A 17,638-nucleotide genomic window follows, 5' to 3' on the forward strand; every position below is an offset into this window, starting at 1 on the left:
ATCTCTGTAATCTGATTCATTATCATTCCGTTATTATTAATACTCCTGCTATGATAATATGAAGGTCAAATCAGACGACGATGCGCATTGAGCATGTGATTGTCTCTTCTCCCGCGCTACAGATACCATCCAGGGCGCGTCATTATTCTCTCGCGCCCTGGATATGTTTGTTTGTTTAATGCTCGTATGGCTCAGTTATGTGGGGGCGATGGAGGCGGGGGGGGGTCGAACTTAACTCATTAACATTTACAATCTCCCCCCCCCCCTACCATCATCCCCACGATCCTCCCCACCATCCTCTCCGCGTCTGAATGGATGGATATGAATATTCTGGCGTTGGTGCGTGGGTCGGTGTCAGTGTTTGTGCTAGAGTTCGTGTACATCGGCGCTAAACTATGTTCGCTCGTGGAAGTGCATATGCTGTCGCGTTAGTTCTCATGCGAGGAGGGTGGAGTAGCGAAGCTCACAACAACGAGCAGAGCGCCGGGTGACTGAAAGCGCAGCGAGTTTGCGCAGTGGGCAGCCCAGGCGGGTGCATCTGCCAGTCATCTCAGTCAGTTTTAACATAACACCTGGGCCGGTCTGGTGACATCAATGCCGGTAGCGAACCTTGCACACTTGACGTGACCTCGAAGTGCACCTAGCCTGGCACAAGCGTCGCGGTGACATCACCGCCACTTGGCGGCGAATGGCTATTGCTGTAGTTTGTTGTTGTAGTATGTTGTTGTTGTTAGTGGTGGTGGTTGTTTTGCCCAGTGCTCGCGTCTGCGTGTTCACATTCCCTCTGCCACCGCCGCGCCCTATCCCGGCGTCGAACTTCAGGGCGCGATGCTTCGTGCGTGCCGGCAATCAAATCATCGAGCTTTACTTACACGGCACAATGCGTGCAAACAATGCAATGCAAAGTGCCTTACACGGCACAATGCGTGCAAACAATGCAATGCAAAGTGCCTTACAGGGCACAATAAAAGCGACTGACGCAATGTAAAGATCAATAAGAAGTATACATTTAAAACAATAACGTAACATTATAATGAACTCAAAAGTATAATAAAAGGCATAATAAACACGCAATAGGAGCATCCTGATTAAAAGCCATTCTGAAAAGGATCGTGTGAACAATCTCGTCGAAGCGCATTCACTGATTCTCGGCAGCAGCCGCGGCGCCTCTCAGATTCTGATGCCGTCCCCTGCACGTCCCCTGGCACCGCCGCCCCGTGGAGACTCGCGAGCGCCGGCGATTTGTCAAGTTCGGGTCTCCTTTGGAAAACGACAGCCCCAACAGTGGCCCTTTTTTGCTTAAAATATAAAAAAGACCACGGTAATCTCCAAAGCTCCTCGCTCTGCAAACCACACGCCAGAGTGCCACTGCGGGCTCGCCTCTCACCCTGGGGGACGCGCAGCATCGTTCGGTCTCTCCTAAATCTCCTTTGACGCTTGCCTACGCTTGAAGGCAAGACATTGTGTGTGTGTGTGTGTCACAATCCTCCAGAGGTTTTAGAGAAACTGGCTTTGATGCCGAGCCATCTCCTCGGTGCCGTTTAATATCATAGCAAATGTTAATAATAGGAGAAGGGGTGGCGTAGTGCCACCGCGGTTAGCAGCGCGCTGCGCTGTGAACCTGGCGGTCTGAGTTTGATTCTAGGTCACGGCTACCATCAGTGGCGAGAAATTATCTGCACTTGTCCCGGGCACGCCCCCTACTCCCCCCCCCCTCACCTTTACCAACGAGGACTGACCAGTGTGGTGAAGTATGACCAAAAACGACCCAGGTCACTCTTGTAAATCAGACTCATCCTGGTCTCTTTCATCGGTTGAATCAAATAAACGTGACCTTTGAACCCCGATGAAAGGCCTTCACCCGGCAGTAGGCTGACAGAGCTGTCAGTTATCATGATTAACAATAATAATAAGACAATCTCTCCTATTTTTTTCTGAACGGATCGTAAATTAAGAGGTGCTACATTTTTCGATGCCTGGCAGATCAGAATTTATGTATCCATGTTGAGTTTCTTTCGCACCGTACCTAGCCAACTGTGCTCAAAGGAGGACGTTCGCACGCAGCTGGGACTGAGACGAGGGGAGAAGGGCTGCCCCTGTTGTCCCCGTGCGAGAGAGGGAGACGGAGACACGTGACCAGCGGAGGCAGATCGCGGAGCTCGCGGTGCGTGCTGAGGCCGCCAGACGACGGGTGATGTACAAGCGGGTGAGCATGCCCCTACAATGCCGGAGTGCTCGGTGGTGCTCTATAGTCGGAGTGCTCGTCGTCACCCCGCGTGAATAAACTCAGAAAAAATCCTCGCTGAGTCTCGACGCTCCTTTCCAGGAGGGCCGTGCAAAGTTGTCGAGGCAGGAGGATGAGGCTGGGGGTGGGGCGATTGTTGCCGTGCTTCTCCCAATGAAGCAATTTGCGAGTGTACTTGGCATCAGAATTCTGCACCTCTTAATTTATGAGTGAGGAGACTGTGGGAGTTAGGTGTCCCTGTATTTGTACTAAAGCCCTTAGTGTCACTAAAGCCCTTAGTGTCACTGTGCGGAATACTCAGTTCCACTGCTGGTACTGAGTGTTCACTCTTACTGCATGTACACAGTATTCGGTGTGTTTGCTGGAGCACCCGGAATTATCACGGGGGCGGGGTTGATTTCTCGCTGAATATTTTGTGGGTCTATGGTAGCCTGGAGTAGGTGGCACGTGACTGGTAGTATCCACAGCCACAGCGAGACGTGGTATACTGGATGTCAACCCAGAGAGACCCGGCTGGGATGGAAGCCCCGTGGCGCGCTACACAAAACACGTTCAGCGAACGACCCCCTTGGTCGGCGCTGACTCCCATCGGAAGTTGATGGGAAATCTGCACCCAAATTGCGCTATGGAACCAACCCCCCCCCCCCCGGGATGTCATCGCGCGTACCGTGCTGGAGAACTCGATGTCGCGCCAGATGGACGTCTCGCGCGAGTGGTCCGTGGCCTCTAGGAGGTTGTCCACGAGCACCGTGCCGATGATGTCGTGCCGCGAGAAGCGGTCGAAGTCGTAGACGCTGAAGTGCAGCCGGCGGCTCGCCAGCTCGCTGTAGGGCACGCCGAACTGGAAGGTCTCGTCGAACACGGGGTTGAGCGTCTTGCGGTGCACCTTGGTCTGGTACTTGCGCTTGCGCTCGGGCAGCAGGTAGATCTTCACGTAAGGGTCCGACGTGCCCGAGAAGTCCTTGGCGGGCAGGTCCACCGCCTTGTTGATCTTCACCACCAGCTGCTCGCCCTCGTAGTCGTAGCGCACCTGGAAGTTGATGCGGCCGCACGGAGGCGCCTTCATGTCGCCCGACTCGCACGGGTCCGCGCCGTCGCCGACGCCGACGCCGCCGACCATCCCGACGATCCCCGCGTCCCCGACGCCCGCCGCCGGGACGAGCTGCGTGCCGGCCTCCTCCACGCAGACGCCGCCGGCGCCGACGCCAGCGAGACCGCCCACTCCTCCGCCGATCCCGACGACTCCCCCGCCGATCCCCCCCGCCACGGAGCCCACGGACGGCACGGATGGGCGCGCCTTGTAGAGCTCGGGCTTGATGCGGCCCAGCGTGTTGGTCTGCGGGACGGCCGCGCCGTCACTGGCCCCACCCGCAGCAGTTTTCTCCGAGCCGCTCCGGGAGGATCGGTTGAGCAGCGTGCGGATGGAGCTGGGACTGCGGGGAGCGCGGGGAGTCGAGAGCGCACGGTGGGGTTTTGTACGGGAGGGGGCAGGGGGTAAAGGCAACACGGCCAAATCTGAACAAGTCTACTTACTACGTAAAAATTAGCAGGACCTTCCTGAAAAGGAGTTTAGAGACCCAGCGAGGCTGTCCTGGGCAAACAAGTCGGATTAATTATGGATAATAATAGCAGCCGCCATTCGCCACTAAGTGACAGCGACGTCCCCACAGCGCGCGCTTACTCAGAGGTAACGCGCAGTTTGTTTAACACGTGGGCCACGTGCAGTGTCGACGGCTCGCTGGCAGGAGGTCACGGGACAGACCCCCACGTGTTATGTTTGGACACACGCCACACACAACAACGCAAACACAGCAGTGCTTACCGGGTTTAGACCGACAGACTGTTGGGGCAAGTGCCGTTACCGAGCAGCACCTATGAAGGCCGTCACGGCACACACGAGGGGATGGGTGGCCAGGACTACGACCGGCCGTCTTCGGCTCCAGCAGTGCCGATGTTTTACACACGGCACCAGGCACTCGTTTGAGGCTCCCCACGCACACTCACGCGCTCGCACTCTCGCACGCATGGACGCACCGTGGAATTTTACTTAGAAGGCGAGGGAGGGCAACCATGGCGCCCTCGCCTCCAACGCTCGCGTGGGCTTTGGAGAGCTCGCAAAAGCCACTCACTTCATTAACCGATCTACCTCGCGTAATCAGCTTGAAGAAGAAGAAGAAGACAGTAGAAGAAGTGTTGTTCCCGTAATCGGCACTTCTCCCGGTAAACGTTCACGGAGACTTCTGCGGAGGCGTAAACGCCACCACTCACGCGTAAACACGCCGAGCACGTGTCGCGAATTTGTCACCCGTGATGGGAGCGTTGTTCAGCGAGCATCTTATAATTGCCCCGACGTGAGCATCGCCGCGCAGTGTTTAGAGAAGAATGAACCCACTGCCTCCCCGCCTCTCGCGGTGTGACTCGTGGCACGATCCAGAATTGCAATGCAGAGGTCCCCGTTTCGATTCGATCTGGCGGCGCGGCAGTTGAAACAATGGGGCAAACTCTTTTGTTCTTTCGGTAAAGTCACGTAGGTAGAAATTTATTTTATTTCTACCTACGTGACTTTACCGAAAGAACCAAAGAGTATGGATTCCTGCAGTCACGAAAGCTTCAAATCACAATGGGGCAAGTTTCTTTAATCCATCTCCCCACCGCCCCTACCCCCACGGCCTCTGTCCACCCGGCATTCATGAATGGGTTCATCTCAGCTAGACGACTCGGCACGTTGCGTGTGGTCGTGAGGTGAAGTGTGGGTGTTCAGCTTTTCCAAGACGTACAACCATCGTGTAAGAGGAGGCCAAACTGCCATCGAGTGGAGGGTCTTTCGCCAGCAGTCGCGTGAGCCAGTAATTGCAGGGCCGCACCTTTAACCTGACTTTCTCCACTCGCACTCACCTCGAATAGCGGCACTGAACCGGCGGTGGAAATTCCACATTCGCATGGCGCCTAACTCTGCCCGTGGGCACTGCCCCCCCCCCCCCAAATCTCCCTCGGACTGCCCCCGCTGCCCTTGCGTGCCGTGCCTGCTGCTCACCGTGACGAGTTTGACTGGTCCGTCCCTTGCCGCTGCACCGCGCGCTGCTGCGGCTGTGGGCACTGCGGCGTGGGCTGCTGCTGCTGCGGAGGCGGCAGCGGCTGCGGCTGCTGTTGCAACGGCTGCAAGGGCAGCAGCTGCTGCTGCTGTCCCACGGGGTTGCTGTCTCTCCCGCTCGCATGGATATCTGGAGACGTGTGGCTCATCCGGACCATGGCCTCGGCGGGTGCTTGTAGCTCTGGCTCCGTCGAATGCTGCTGCTGCTGTACCGGCTGCTGTGCCGGTTGCTGCTGCAGAACCGGCTGCGGCTGCTGCTGCGGCGGCGGCTGCTGCTGCTGCTGCTGCTGCTGAGGCCCTCCCACGATGGAGTCGTCGGCACGAGGAGCTTTCTCGTACTCGAGGCCGTTGACGTCGAGAGCGGGCGCGGCGCCCAGCAGCTGTTGCGGCAAGTAGGGCGCCGAGCGGGCAGCCCCGGCCGCCGCGGCCCTCGCCTCCCGCTCGCGGTCCCGGCATGGCACCCAGCAGAGCTTCCACGAGACGAACAGGGAGACCCCCAGCAGCGCCACGCCACATAGCGTCACCACCACGGCCAGAAGGCTCACCGACACGTCTTGGGTGCATGGGAGAGTAAGGGGGCGGGAGGAAGGGCGGCACATTTTGGGTGATTTGGGTAAAAAAAATGCAGTGATTTCACATGATTGATGTGGAAAATCCACATAATTCATTTGACGGGGGCGGGGGGGGGCGGTGATTTGAATTCACAGCCTTGCGATTGCGAGCGGGCCGCTTTCACGCTGAACCAATCGGCAGATTTGGTCAGAGGGCGATTCATTCCATGCACCGAGAAATGTAGTGAGCATCTCTGTAGACATCATAATGACCATCATGCTACAGTATTAAAATCACCACCATCATGATACCATGTTTAACATCATCACTATCATGGGGCATTATTAGCATTATCACCACCATCAGTGCTTAATTTCAGCCAGAACATTCCAGTACAATGTCCCCGGAATTGTTGGCATGCCACATCCATATCGCCTTAGTTTGTCCTCATGATAGTTACGACTTATACTCTCGTGGTAGTGCCTTATGCCAATTAATCCCGACTCCAAGCCAGTTCCTAGCAGTGTTACGTGAAATATTGAGACGTCAAACCTTGAGCATCAAAATAATAATTTAAATAGCGTCCTGCAAGCGTACATCATACAGAGGGCCTGGTCCTCTCCTGGCGAGAGTTGTCTCAACGCAACGTGGGTCCCTGAGTGCATGGGGGAAGAGGACACGGAGAGACAAAAGCAGACACCAAGACAGGCATGGAGATATATGGAAAGACAGCCAGACGGGGGCAATAGAGAGAGAGCGGCAGATAGACAAGCACGGATAGAAACACGCAGGAAGATATGGGGGGAGACATAAAACGAGGCTATGCAGAGACTCGGAAGGACACAGCCAGCTACCGCGAAAGTCAACCATTGAGACACACACGAAGCAAGATAGACAGATACAGAGAGACGGAGAGGGTTATAGAGAGATAGACAAGGCTGAGAGAGCAACAGAGACACACAGGGACAGGCACAGATGCACGGAGAGAGCCATGGAGAGAGAGAGATACAGACAACTCGAAGAGACTGACAACGCTGGAACTGATGATGGCATTGTCGCCTGTGCACGAGCCGTGTGGGCAGAGATTGGCTCTGGGAGACGCAGAGGGGGGCGGGGGGTGCATGGGGCAAGGCGGCGAGGGAGGGGCGCTGTGCAATCGGGGGAATACTGTGGGGGGGGGGGTGCTGGGCGTGGGGGTGGCGCTGCGGGGATCAGAGAGATCGGGTTGTGTAAGGCTCGAAGACCACGGTCCTGCGATTAAATTGAAGATTGGGGCGGGGGGGTGTGCTATAGGAAGTGACAGGACGAAGCGAAGAGAGGAGAGGGAGAGAAAGGGAGAGAGGACCGAGGGGGGGGGGGAGTCGGATTTGTGACCCAAATGACTCGCAAATCCGCATTACATCTCGCGCGCGTTTAAATATGAGCACGGGGCGGAGGGAGACAGCCACGTCTTCATTCTCCTCGTCGCCGGCCGATCGGTGTAGCAAACGTGAACTGGTAGCCATGACGAGACACATACTAGATGTGGTGTGCCGGCTACGTGAATGTGTTCTGACTCGCCGACCCAGACTGCATTTATTGAGCTCTGCGTGACAACGGATTTTGCTGCAAATTGTCCAGCGAAAGATGAAGGCGCAGCCAAGCAATTTCTCGAACGTGCCACTGTCGGTCCATGGGCCTCCACTATCGGTGTATAGCTCTGGGGAGCTCCTCTCGAGGGTATTTGGCCTACTCTCCCGCGCTGCCCAGTGGGCTTGCTAGAAGAGGTGGGAGTACCGAAACGTTACCCCGCGTGCGCTTTGTTGTCGCTCGCACAGCGGCGAGCACGAGGCGCCGGCTCGCGCTAAGCCGCAATCAGCGATGATTGATGGCCCCAACCCCCAACCCCCTACACCGCACCGTCTCTCCCCCCGCAAAGCCTCCCCCCCCTCCCCCCGACCAAATCCACCCGTTCCCCTACGCCTGTAGACTAGGATCCTTGACGCAGCTGCGGTTTCATGGGGAGTCCGCGAGCACCGAATTCGCCCCCCCCTCCCATTAAGAGGCCCCTCCTTGGGTGGCTGGAGAGGGCTCTCAGAGTTTAAAAGGTCATCACGGACGATGTCGTTGATTTCCACCACCACTGCTCGCCATCGCTTCTTTCATTCTGCCAGATTCTGCATTAGCTACGCCAGTTGACGCCCCCCCCCCCCCCCCCCCACGGTTCTGCTCTCAGTCTCATCATCCCGCTCGGGGAGTTTTACGCCAAAGGGGGGTCGCTATGGACAACCCGAGCCCCACGTCGTTAGGTGGTGCCCCTTCCCTTGGTGTCACATTCTCACGAAAGAATCACCGACGAGAGGTGATCCTCGTCCCTAGCCCAACCAAAGTAAACACGTTTCACGGAAGCCACGTCTGTAAATGTGCGTGTACACGCACGGCCTCGTGTGGCACACTGTTTGACCATACTTCACCAGGCTGGCGCGTGCGGGGGGAAGAAGATTGAAGTCAGGGAGTGTAATCGTCGGCGCAGAGAAGAACAGCACAGCGATGCACGTTGATGAACTGCTGCCAGCGTAGGCGCGCTGCAGCCTGCAGCACCTCTCTTCCTGCGCGGTGGTGGCCCCTGGAAGCAGTATCCTCTGCTGGCTCCAGCCTGCCTAACTTCACAAGATCTGGCGAGAATGTCCTCGCTCCGACTGATTTGGAGAGAGGCCCTGCAGCTGTGCCGCCACGTAGGCTCTGGCTGCACTCCCCCTCGACGAACAGCTATAATAATAATAACAATACATAACTTCCACCCGTGAAGCCCCGCACAGCGTTCGTGCCACTCTCATAGAGCGAGGACGACTCAGAGGCAGCCACACGGTGATCCGCGCCAACAATTGGCCAAGCTCTACGGTCCTCTTTATATATTACGGTGTTAGCGGCCAATCATTACAGAGTGTTTGAGAGGTCAATGGAAGTACAGTAACGAGGGATGCGTCTCCCATCGCACGCGGTCTGCGGACGTAGCATCCCGTCCCTTTCTCGCCAGGCCAGATCACTCTGCACGCCGGATCTCGGGAGCCTGTTTGTACACGGGAAGGACTTAAACCCTCAAACAAAAGTAGGTTGTCTAAGTATCAATATGACAGCTCAGCGGGGTTCAGCCTGCATGGTGCTTCGACGGAGTGAACACCACGCACAGCAGGCCGTTTGTTTTTATCGGCTGCTGCCAATGCTGCAGGGCCGACGTTGTGGGCATCGGAGGGCAGTGCAGCAAATATCCCTAAGTTGTACTCAACTGCTATGCTCCCACGGACGGCCATGTGCCTCTCTCTCTCTCGGCGAGCCTTCACCATCTCGTACTGACCAGCGCCAAGTCACGATCACGTGACCCGCCGGGACATTCACGACGTTACGGGGGGGGGGGGGCATCATCCGGCGGTGGTGGCCTGACAAGGAGAGGGGCTGTCCACGCACGCGGCAAGAGACACGACAAGGATCTCGATCCAGGTGCACGCCGCACGGCAGGAGACGCGCTCCCTTTGTCAGTCGATGAAGACGTCACCACGGTATCAGACCGAACGCAACATCTTGGGGCTGCGGGCAGCGAGTCACTGGCTGATATTGATTACATCTGCGAGGACATCCATCTGCTATCAGAAGTCGTTCCCGGGCCCCATGTCGACTCAGCCCCACGAAGAAAGCACCTTGCGAATATCTGCACGGGAGATACAAAGGCGGGCGAGACTGGTTCTGCAAGCCACATCATCTCCCGAGTAGTGGTGCCGTGCCGCTCTGAAAGGGTGGTGGCTAAAACACATTTCCCCCAACACCCTCGATGGCCACACGTGAGATCTAGATCCGCGTATATGTTTTTCGCTCGTGGATGCGGTTGTGCGTATCTGTTGTGGGGAGCGGTGTCGTAGCGGTTAGCGCGCTGCGGCACGAACCCGGCATTCCAAAGTTCGATTCCTGCCCACGGTCAACACAAGTGACGATTATCTGAACCTGCCCTGGGCATCCCCTAGGTGGACTCAGCCTCAAATGAGTACATGTTGCGATGTGTGAGCATCGTCACTAGAGAGACAAAGACGGTCGGGCGTAGTGCTGACCGCCCACCCCATCGCGTGGCGTGCCGGCCTTCACAGATGCTCGATAACAGCACTTGCCCCAAAAGTCTGTTAAGACTATACTGGGAACCCTTGTCTTTGTGTATGTGTTTGTGTGTGGGTAAGCGTGTGTGTGGCGGATACCGGGCCCGCATGCATTATACATCTGCTAATGCGTTTCGTGTTAAGCTGCGGGGTTATTCCGGCTGTATAATTCTTTGAATTATTCGCGCATCGATGAATAAGTAATGAGACGACGCCAGTAACGTGGAGGCGTCACCATCAGTGACCAGAATCTGGCCTCGCGATTCCCTCGCCGAGTACCGAGCAGACTCCCGAGCACGAGCACTCGCTCCGTCTGGCGAAATCTCGACATCTAAGCAGGGTTCAGCCTGGCTCGCGCTTGGATGGGTGACCACCACCACCACCATCACCACCAGCACCACCACCAGGGCTTGCCAGGTGTTGTGGGCGTGAGGCTGCTGCGAGATGGTGGCCAGGAGGTGCAAGTCCCGGGTGTCTCCCCGTCGTCTACAGCGGCGCGGTGCCGGGTTGGCTTTGGGCTTTCTGGGTCTCCTCCTCACACGTGACGCCAAACTCTCACTCCTTCTCCTTCTGGGGTCGGACGAATATCCCCCAACGTGGCAGGACCCTTCCGAGTCTTGAGACTCAGCGAGGCTGTGCTGACTTAATAATTGGCATGATGATGATAATGGGCAATGGAAGAATATCAGCATTCCACGCACGAATTAGTTGTTGTCATGTGATCCCGATAAGCCGGGGCGGCGGCCTGGACATTACAGTGCAGCAAGTAGGTACAAGACTCATCCGATGCATCGTCGGCGCATGCTGAGTTGTCCCCTCGTGTGCAGGCTGCCGGGTTGTCTCCTGGGTGCTCCGGTACCGTCCCACACGCACAAATACGCACGGGGGGAATTGGCCGAACGTCCATCGCGTGGGGACCGGCTCCCCTCCCTCCCAGGCCGGGGTTGGAGGCCAATTGGGCCCTTTGTGATTGGTCAATCCGAGCGCGAGTGATGCTGAAACGTGCCTCGTGCAATATTCACCATGTGTGGAATCTACGCTCGGTTTAAAACTTTCTGTGTATAAACTTCTTCTTTTTCTCTCACTCGCGTGATGCTTTACATTATTTATAGTAACGTATTGTATTATTTAATGGGTGATGCATTGGTTAGCGCGTTGTGTGATTAACCTGGTCCCGCTGGTGTTAGCCACGGCTAACACCAGTGGCAGGTGATGACCCGAACCTGCCCCCCCTCCGCCCCGTTCCCCATCCCCTCACCAATCCGCTCTGACCGACGCAGTGAAGTATGGTAACATATGAAACAAAACCCGAGCCCGCGACAAAAAAAGCGACTGACGTTTTGTTGCCAGCCATTTCTACCCTGTGCGTTGTCGTTGACCCTACTGGGGATGTATAAACCTGACTGCCGACCCTTACCCAGGTGAAATTCGATGTTTCGTCTCAGCCGCCCCTCGCTTGCTTTGAATAAAGGATCGAATCTGCTGCGTGGACGTTCGCGGTCGTGCTGCTACTGCCGCCGTTCAGATCCTCGTGCGCTTTCGTGTCGTGGCGCGCGTTGATGGGCACGATGTCCGACGCCTCGCTCCGAGTGCTGGGGAGCTTCTTCGGGAGTTACATCCTTCGTGGTGATCCATGGAGAGAGACTTGTAAAGGTTCTATCCCAATCTGAAAGGAGTCTTGAGAATGAGTGGCGCGGCTGTTGGATGAATACTGAACCGCTCTGCGAATGACGAACCCTCCATCCACGAATGAGGCGACCCTGGCGTGGTCTCCCCCCCCCTCTCTCTCTCTGCGCCCCACGTGGTCCCCTCGTTGTTCTGAACCGAGTTGCACGCGTTCGTGGATACGGACGTGGAGTGAGGTCCTCGACGATGCGAGCGTGGTGTTCCAAATCGCGATGAGATTCTGGATTATGATAGTCGATATTATGATGATGATGGCAATGATAGTAAGGATGATGCGAGTTATGGTGATGACACTCAGTCAGCTGATGATTTAATTCGTGATGATTATCATCATGCGAATGTGGAGGCTGATAATGATGATGATGACGACGATAGAGTAGGAATGATGATGACAATGACGGTCATGATTATTATCAGAGTACAAATGATGATTCGTGATGGTGATTAGAACAGGATGACGATGACGGTGATGCCCCATTGCTTACATTGATTGGATTCAGCGTCTGGATGGCCCCACGAGTCCAATATGAAAAAAAATAGTTCGCGGTCCTTTGGACGATGTCACAGCAGTGGGTGGGGGGAGTGGGGGGCGACGTGGAGGACTTTGGGGGATGCGGGTTGGGGGGTGAATTTGACAAAGGGGGTGTGGGGAGTTCGGGTGGGAGGTGGGGTGAGTGGGGGTGGGGTGAGTGGGGCGTTCGGGTGGGGGGTGAGTGGGGAGTTCGGGTGGGGGTGAGTGGGGAGTTCGGGTGGGAGGTGGGGTGAGTGGGGGTGGGGTGAGTGGGGCGTTCGGGTGGGGGGTGAGTGGGGAGTTCGGGTGGGGGTGAGTGGGGAGTTCGGGTGGGAGGTGGGGTGAGTGGGGGTGGGGTGAGTGGGGCGTTCGGGTGGGGGGTGAGTGGGGAGTTTGGGTGGGGGTGAGTGGGGAGTTCGGGTGGGGGGTGAGTGGGGCGTTCGGGTGGGGGGTGAGTGGGGAGTTGGGGTGGGGGTGAGTGGGGAGTTCGGGTGGGGGGTGAGTGGGGAGTTCGGGTGGGAGGTGGGGTGAGTGGGGGTGGGGTGAGTGGGGCGTTCGGGTGGGGGGTGAGTGGGGAGTTCGGGTGGGGGTGAGTGGGGCGTTCGGGTGGGGGGTGAGTGGGGAGTTCGGGTGGGGGTGAGTGGGGAGCTGGGGTGGGGGTGAGTGGGGAGTCTGGGTGGGGGTGAGTGGGGAGTCTGGGTGGGGTGAGTGGAGAGTTCGGGTGGGGGTGAGTGGGCAGGCGTGCATAAGCTCGGGGTGACGTCAGGCCGTGGCGAGCAGGCACGTGCGCGCTCACGGCCGTGTTAAGAGTCATTAGACGCATCCACGGGGCACTGATAATAAGATATTGATTTGTGTGTGTATGTCTATGTCAGTGTGTGTGTGTGCATGTCAGTGTGTGTACGTCTTAAATTAGTAACTGGTTCGGTCTGTAAACGTCGCTACGAAGGAGACAAAGGCCGGCCGGGCATGGTGTTGGCCACCCACTCCCCCCCCACCATAGCTGGCCGCTAACGGCACTGGCCCCAACAGCCAGTTAAGGCGACACGGTGGATGTGTGTCCTTGTGTCTGTGAAGAGGACGCAAGCACGATCGCTCGAGAGAGTATTGCGAAGGAAAACACGCGGCGGCAATTACAGAGCCGCTCCAATGAAAGCGGAAGAGCCCCGGCAGGCACCGCCACTGCGCCATCGGCGTGCGCACGGAGCCCGCACGCGAGACCTCCTCCTCCTCGTCGTCGTCATGGTCGTGGTCGTCGTGCTCCAGCGCTCGTCGCGACAGCGGTGTGGGTTTCTCCGCGTGTCGATGATGAAGTGTTTCAGGGTTGGGGAGGAGGGATGAGGAGGAAGGGGGGGGGGAGATGACGAGGTGGAAAGAGGGGGTGGGGGGGTGATGAAGCAGGGGAGAAGCTATCCCCGTGATGATGTCTATCTTACAAATCATCGGGGTCCAGGTGGCGCGGTAACCCAACGACTCTGTCAGTAACCGCTGCCGCTGCCGAGTGCAGTTCGCGTGGCGGAGATTCGCGAGCGGGCGCAGAACCGCCGCTCGTTAATGACGATGGGGAAGAAGCGGCACTCATCACGCTGCTGCTGCTGCAGGCATCGTGACAGCGGCAGCGGCGCGGGGGGCCGAGGGACGAGGAGGGGTTGGGGTGGGGGCGAGTGCCACGGCAGTGCGCACTGTCAGCAGAAGCCGCGACGGGGCCGATCCCTCTTCGCGGCGCCTCACGCCGATAGCGCTAGCCACTGTCGGCCCTTAGCAGGTGCGCGTGTCCGTCTGTCTGTGTGTGTGTGTCCGTCTGTGTGTGTGTGTGTGTGTCCGTCTATGTGTGTGTCCGTCTGTCTGTGTGTGTGTGTCCGTCTGTCTGTCTGTGTGTATGCATGTGTACGTCTGCCTGTGTGTGTGTCCACCTGTCTGTGTGTGTGTGTCCGTCTGTCTGTGTGTGTCCATCCGTCTGTCTGTGTGTGTATGTGTGTGTGCCCGTCTGTCTGTGTGTCCGTCTGTCTGTCCGTGTGTCCGTCTGTCTGTCTGTGTGTGTGTCCGTCTGTCTGTGTGTGTGTGTCCGTCTGTCTATGTGTGTGTGTCCGTCTGTGTGTGTGTGTCCGTCTGTGTGTGTTCGTCTGTCTGTCTGTGTGTGTATGTGTCCGTCTGTCTGTGTGTGTCCGTCTGTCTGTGTGTGTCTGTCTGTCTGTGTGTGTCCGTCTGTCTGTCTGTGTGCGTGTCCGTCTGTCTGTGTGCGTGTCCGTCTGTCTGTGTGTGTGTGTCCTTCTGTGTGTGTATGTCTCTGTGAATCCGTCTGCGTGTCTGTCTGTGTGTATGTCCGTCCGCGTGTCCGTTTGTGTGTTTGTCTGTGTGTGTCCGTCTGCGTTTCCGTGTGTGTGTGTGTCCGTCTGCGTGTCTGTCGGTGTGTGTGTCCGCATGCGTGTGTGTCTGTGCGTGCGTCCGTTTTTGTCCGTCTGTGTGCGTGTTCGTCTGTATGTCCGTGTGTGTATCCGTGTATGTGTCCGTATGTGTGATTGTCCGTCCGCATGTTTCCCTGTCCCTCCGTTCCGCTATCAGACAATCTGTGCGGCTGAGCGATTGGCGAGGGAGCCCGGGTGAGCGATCCGCGAACAGCTCTCGCGACGCCGCCCGCACCGCCCGCACCGCCCGCACCTCCCCTACCTGCACCCTCCTGGCGGTAGCGGAAGAGGTCCTCCGGGAGGACCGGGGCGAAGTCCTGGCAGCGCTCGGGCAACACGACCCCCTTGAAGCACAGCTCGGCAACGATGGTGAGCGCCTTGTCACAGAGATCGGGCTCCGAGTCTGTAGGCATTTCTGCGCTGCATCCTCCCTCGCTGTCCCCGTCCCGCCGTCTCCAGCTGCTCCCCCCCCCTCCTCCTCCTCCTCCCCTCCCTCCTCCAGTCTCCGCGCGTGTCTCCCCTGTCTCCGCTGGAAGGGTGTTCTCCCTTAGCGCGACTCCATCGCCGATGCACGGCCCTGCGTCTCTTACGCCGTGCGTCGCGTGCTCACAGTGATGATGCTGCTGCTGGTACTGCTGGTGTTGATAATGACGGTGCAGATGATGATGGTCCTGATGATGATGGTCCTGATGATGATGATGATGAAGATGTTGGTGTGCGGCTGCCGCCACCGCCGCCGCACGCGACTGTGAATGCGCTCGTCGGGAAGAGCGTGCGTTTGGGGTGCGCCCTCCTCCGCTCTGAGAGCGCACGCACGCACGTACACGCGCACGCACGCACGCACGTACACGCGCACGCACGCACGTACACGCGCACGTGGCGCATGCGTGTTTGTGGCGCCCGGAACGCGCTGTGTTGAACGCTTCATTCTCAGTGGCAAACCCCGTGGCTTCGTGAAACCAAATCACAGCGCGGCCCCCCCCCCCCCCAGCCCATCAATGGTGTTCACGATAACACACGTGCGCACACACGCGTTGTGTGAGATGTCAGTGTATTTGGTGTGTTATGTAATTATCACGTTCAGAGATTTGCTCCCCCCGAGTCTCCCTCCCCCACCCCTTCAATTATATGCCCCGAGTCATTCCCCTTGGACGCGCCAAGTTTCGGCCTGGATCCAAAACTCGGGTCCCCAAGCACTCACCCCACCCCCTCTCACCCCGACCATCGCTCACCCCACTCCCTCTCACCCCAACCATCGCTCACCCCACTCCCTCTCACCCCAACCATCGCTCACCCCACTCCCTCTCACCCCAACCATCCCTCACCCCACCCCCTCTCACCCCGACTATCCCTCACCCCACCCCCTCTCACCCCAACCATCCCTCACCAAACTCCCTCTCACCCCAACCATCCCTCACCCCACTCCCTCTCACCCCGACTATCCCTCACCCCACCCCCTCTCACCTCGACTATCCCTCACCCCACCCCCTCTCACCCCAACCATCCCTCACCCCACTCCCTCTCACCCCAACCATCGCTCACCCCACTCCCTCTCACCCCAACCATCCCTCACCCCACCCCCTCTCACCCCGACTATCCCTCACCCCACCCCCTCTCACCCCGACTATCCCTCACCCCACTCCCTCTCACCCCAACCATCCCTCACCCCACCCCCTCTCACTCCGACTATCCCTCACCCCACCCCCTCTCACCCCGACTATCCCTCACCCCACCCCCTCTCACTTTCTGCTCTTACTCCTTCCCTCCTCACCCCCTCCCCTCTCACGCCCTTCTCATCCCCTCCACCCCCCCCCTCTCTCCTGTCACTCCCTCTCCTCCGCCCCCCTCCCCGAACCACAGACGCGGGGCAGCTAAATGAGAACACGGGGATCGTGGTGATGGCAGTGAGGAAGAGCCTTTCTGAGTCTCGAAACTCCAATGAAGAGGGTCCTGCTACGTCTGGATGTTTGGCCAATCCCGTTCGTGATGAGAGTTCATCTTCGTGTCTTGGAGAAAACCGAAGTCACCCTGAGGAAGCCCAGCATCACGGGGACACCCGGCACTGCCATCACCTGACCACACCGCGCAAACCGCACGCCTACCACACCTGGCAAGCGCTTCGCTGCTAGTGATGGTGGTCACACACACACACACACAATGACGAGCCAGGCTCAGCGCTGCTTGGCTTGAAGGCGATGCGGTGTGGCACGGGAGGCGTGTGTCCGCCCGTGTTTGTTTGCAGTGCGGTGGTTCCTCCTCCCGCCCTGGAATTGGAACCCCACGCGAATAACGAACTGGACCCGAGTGAGACGCGCGATCGCTCAGCCGCAGCGGCAGAGCGAGCGGCACGGGGAGGGGAGTTGGGGGCGCGGAGTCACCGCCGCTCACTCCGCACTCTGCAGACCGGCGCACACGCGACCGGGTCCATGCGCGTTGTGGGGTGCTGGGTGGTGGGGGGCTGGGTGGTGGGTGGGGCTGGGTGGTGGGGGTGCTGGGTGGTGGGTGGGGCTGGGTGGTGGGGGTGCTGGGTGGTGGGGGGGCTGAATGGTGGGTGGGGCTGGGTTGTGGGGGTGCTGGGTGGTGGGGGCTGGGTGGTGGGTGGGGCTGGGTGGTGGGGGTGCTGGGTGGTGGGGGGGCTGGGTGGTGGGGGGGCTGGGTGGTGGGTGGGGCTGGGTGGTGGGGGTGCTGGGTGGTGGGGGGGCTGGATGGTGGGTGGGGCTGGGTTGTGGGGGGGCTGGGTGGTGGGGGTGCTGGGTGGTGGGGGGGCTGGGTGGTGGGGATGCTGGGTGGTGGGGGGGCTGGGTGGTGGGTGGGGCTGGGTGGTGGGGGGGCTGGGTGGTGGGTGGGGCTGGGTAGTGGGGGTGCTGGGTGGTGGGGGGGCTGGGTGGTGAGGGTGTTGGGTGGTGGGGGGGCTGGGTGGTGGGGGTGCTGATGATGGGAAGCGGTAGTGTGGCGGTCAGCGTGTTGTGCTACGAACCCAGCGACACACGAATTCGATTTCCGCTCACGCACACCAACACCGCATTG

General features: G+C 58.5%; 2 protein-coding genes across 6 annotated transcripts in view; one reads left to right on the top strand and one right to left on the bottom strand.

The window, feature by feature from the left end:
- LOC144933949 (synaptotagmin-9-like) overlaps nt 1-15,581 on the bottom strand; it is a 51,581-nt gene extending 36,000 nt beyond the window's left edge. Inside the window, exons 1-3 of one of the 2 annotated variants that reach the window (XM_078859289.1) lie at nt 14,874-15,581; nt 5,280-5,889; nt 2,913-3,678 (exon numbers count right to left, since the gene is read on the bottom strand). In XM_078859289.1, the coding sequence (XP_078715415.1) occupies nt 2,913-3,678; nt 5,280-5,889; nt 14,874-15,024 (1,527 nt within the window). In that variant the 5' untranslated portion in view covers nt 15,025-15,581. The remainder of the gene's footprint in view (nt 1-2,912; nt 3,679-5,279; nt 5,890-14,873) is intronic. The other variant, XM_078859290.1, reaches the window with a different exon arrangement.
- LOC144933950 (olfactomedin-like protein 3) overlaps nt 14,893-17,638 on the top strand; it is an 82,305-nt gene continuing 79,559 nt past the window's right edge. Inside the window, exons 1-2 of one of the 4 annotated variants that reach the window (XM_078859296.1) lie at nt 14,893-14,980; nt 16,472-16,721. Coding sequence is in view for 1 of the 4 variants with exons in the window: in XM_078859295.1 (XP_078715421.1) it covers nt 16,550-16,633 (84 nt within the window). In the remaining 3 variants the exon portion in view is untranslated. The remainder of the gene's footprint in view (nt 14,981-16,471; nt 16,722-17,638) is intronic. The other 3 variants (XM_078859295.1, XM_078859299.1, XM_078859292.1) reach the window with 3 other exon arrangements.

This window comes from Lampetra fluviatilis, chromosome 8, assembly GCF_964198595.1.
Source record: "Lampetra fluviatilis chromosome 8, kcLamFluv1.1, whole genome shotgun sequence".
NCBI lineage: Eukaryota > Metazoa > Chordata > Hyperoartia > Petromyzontiformes > Petromyzontidae > Lampetra > Lampetra fluviatilis.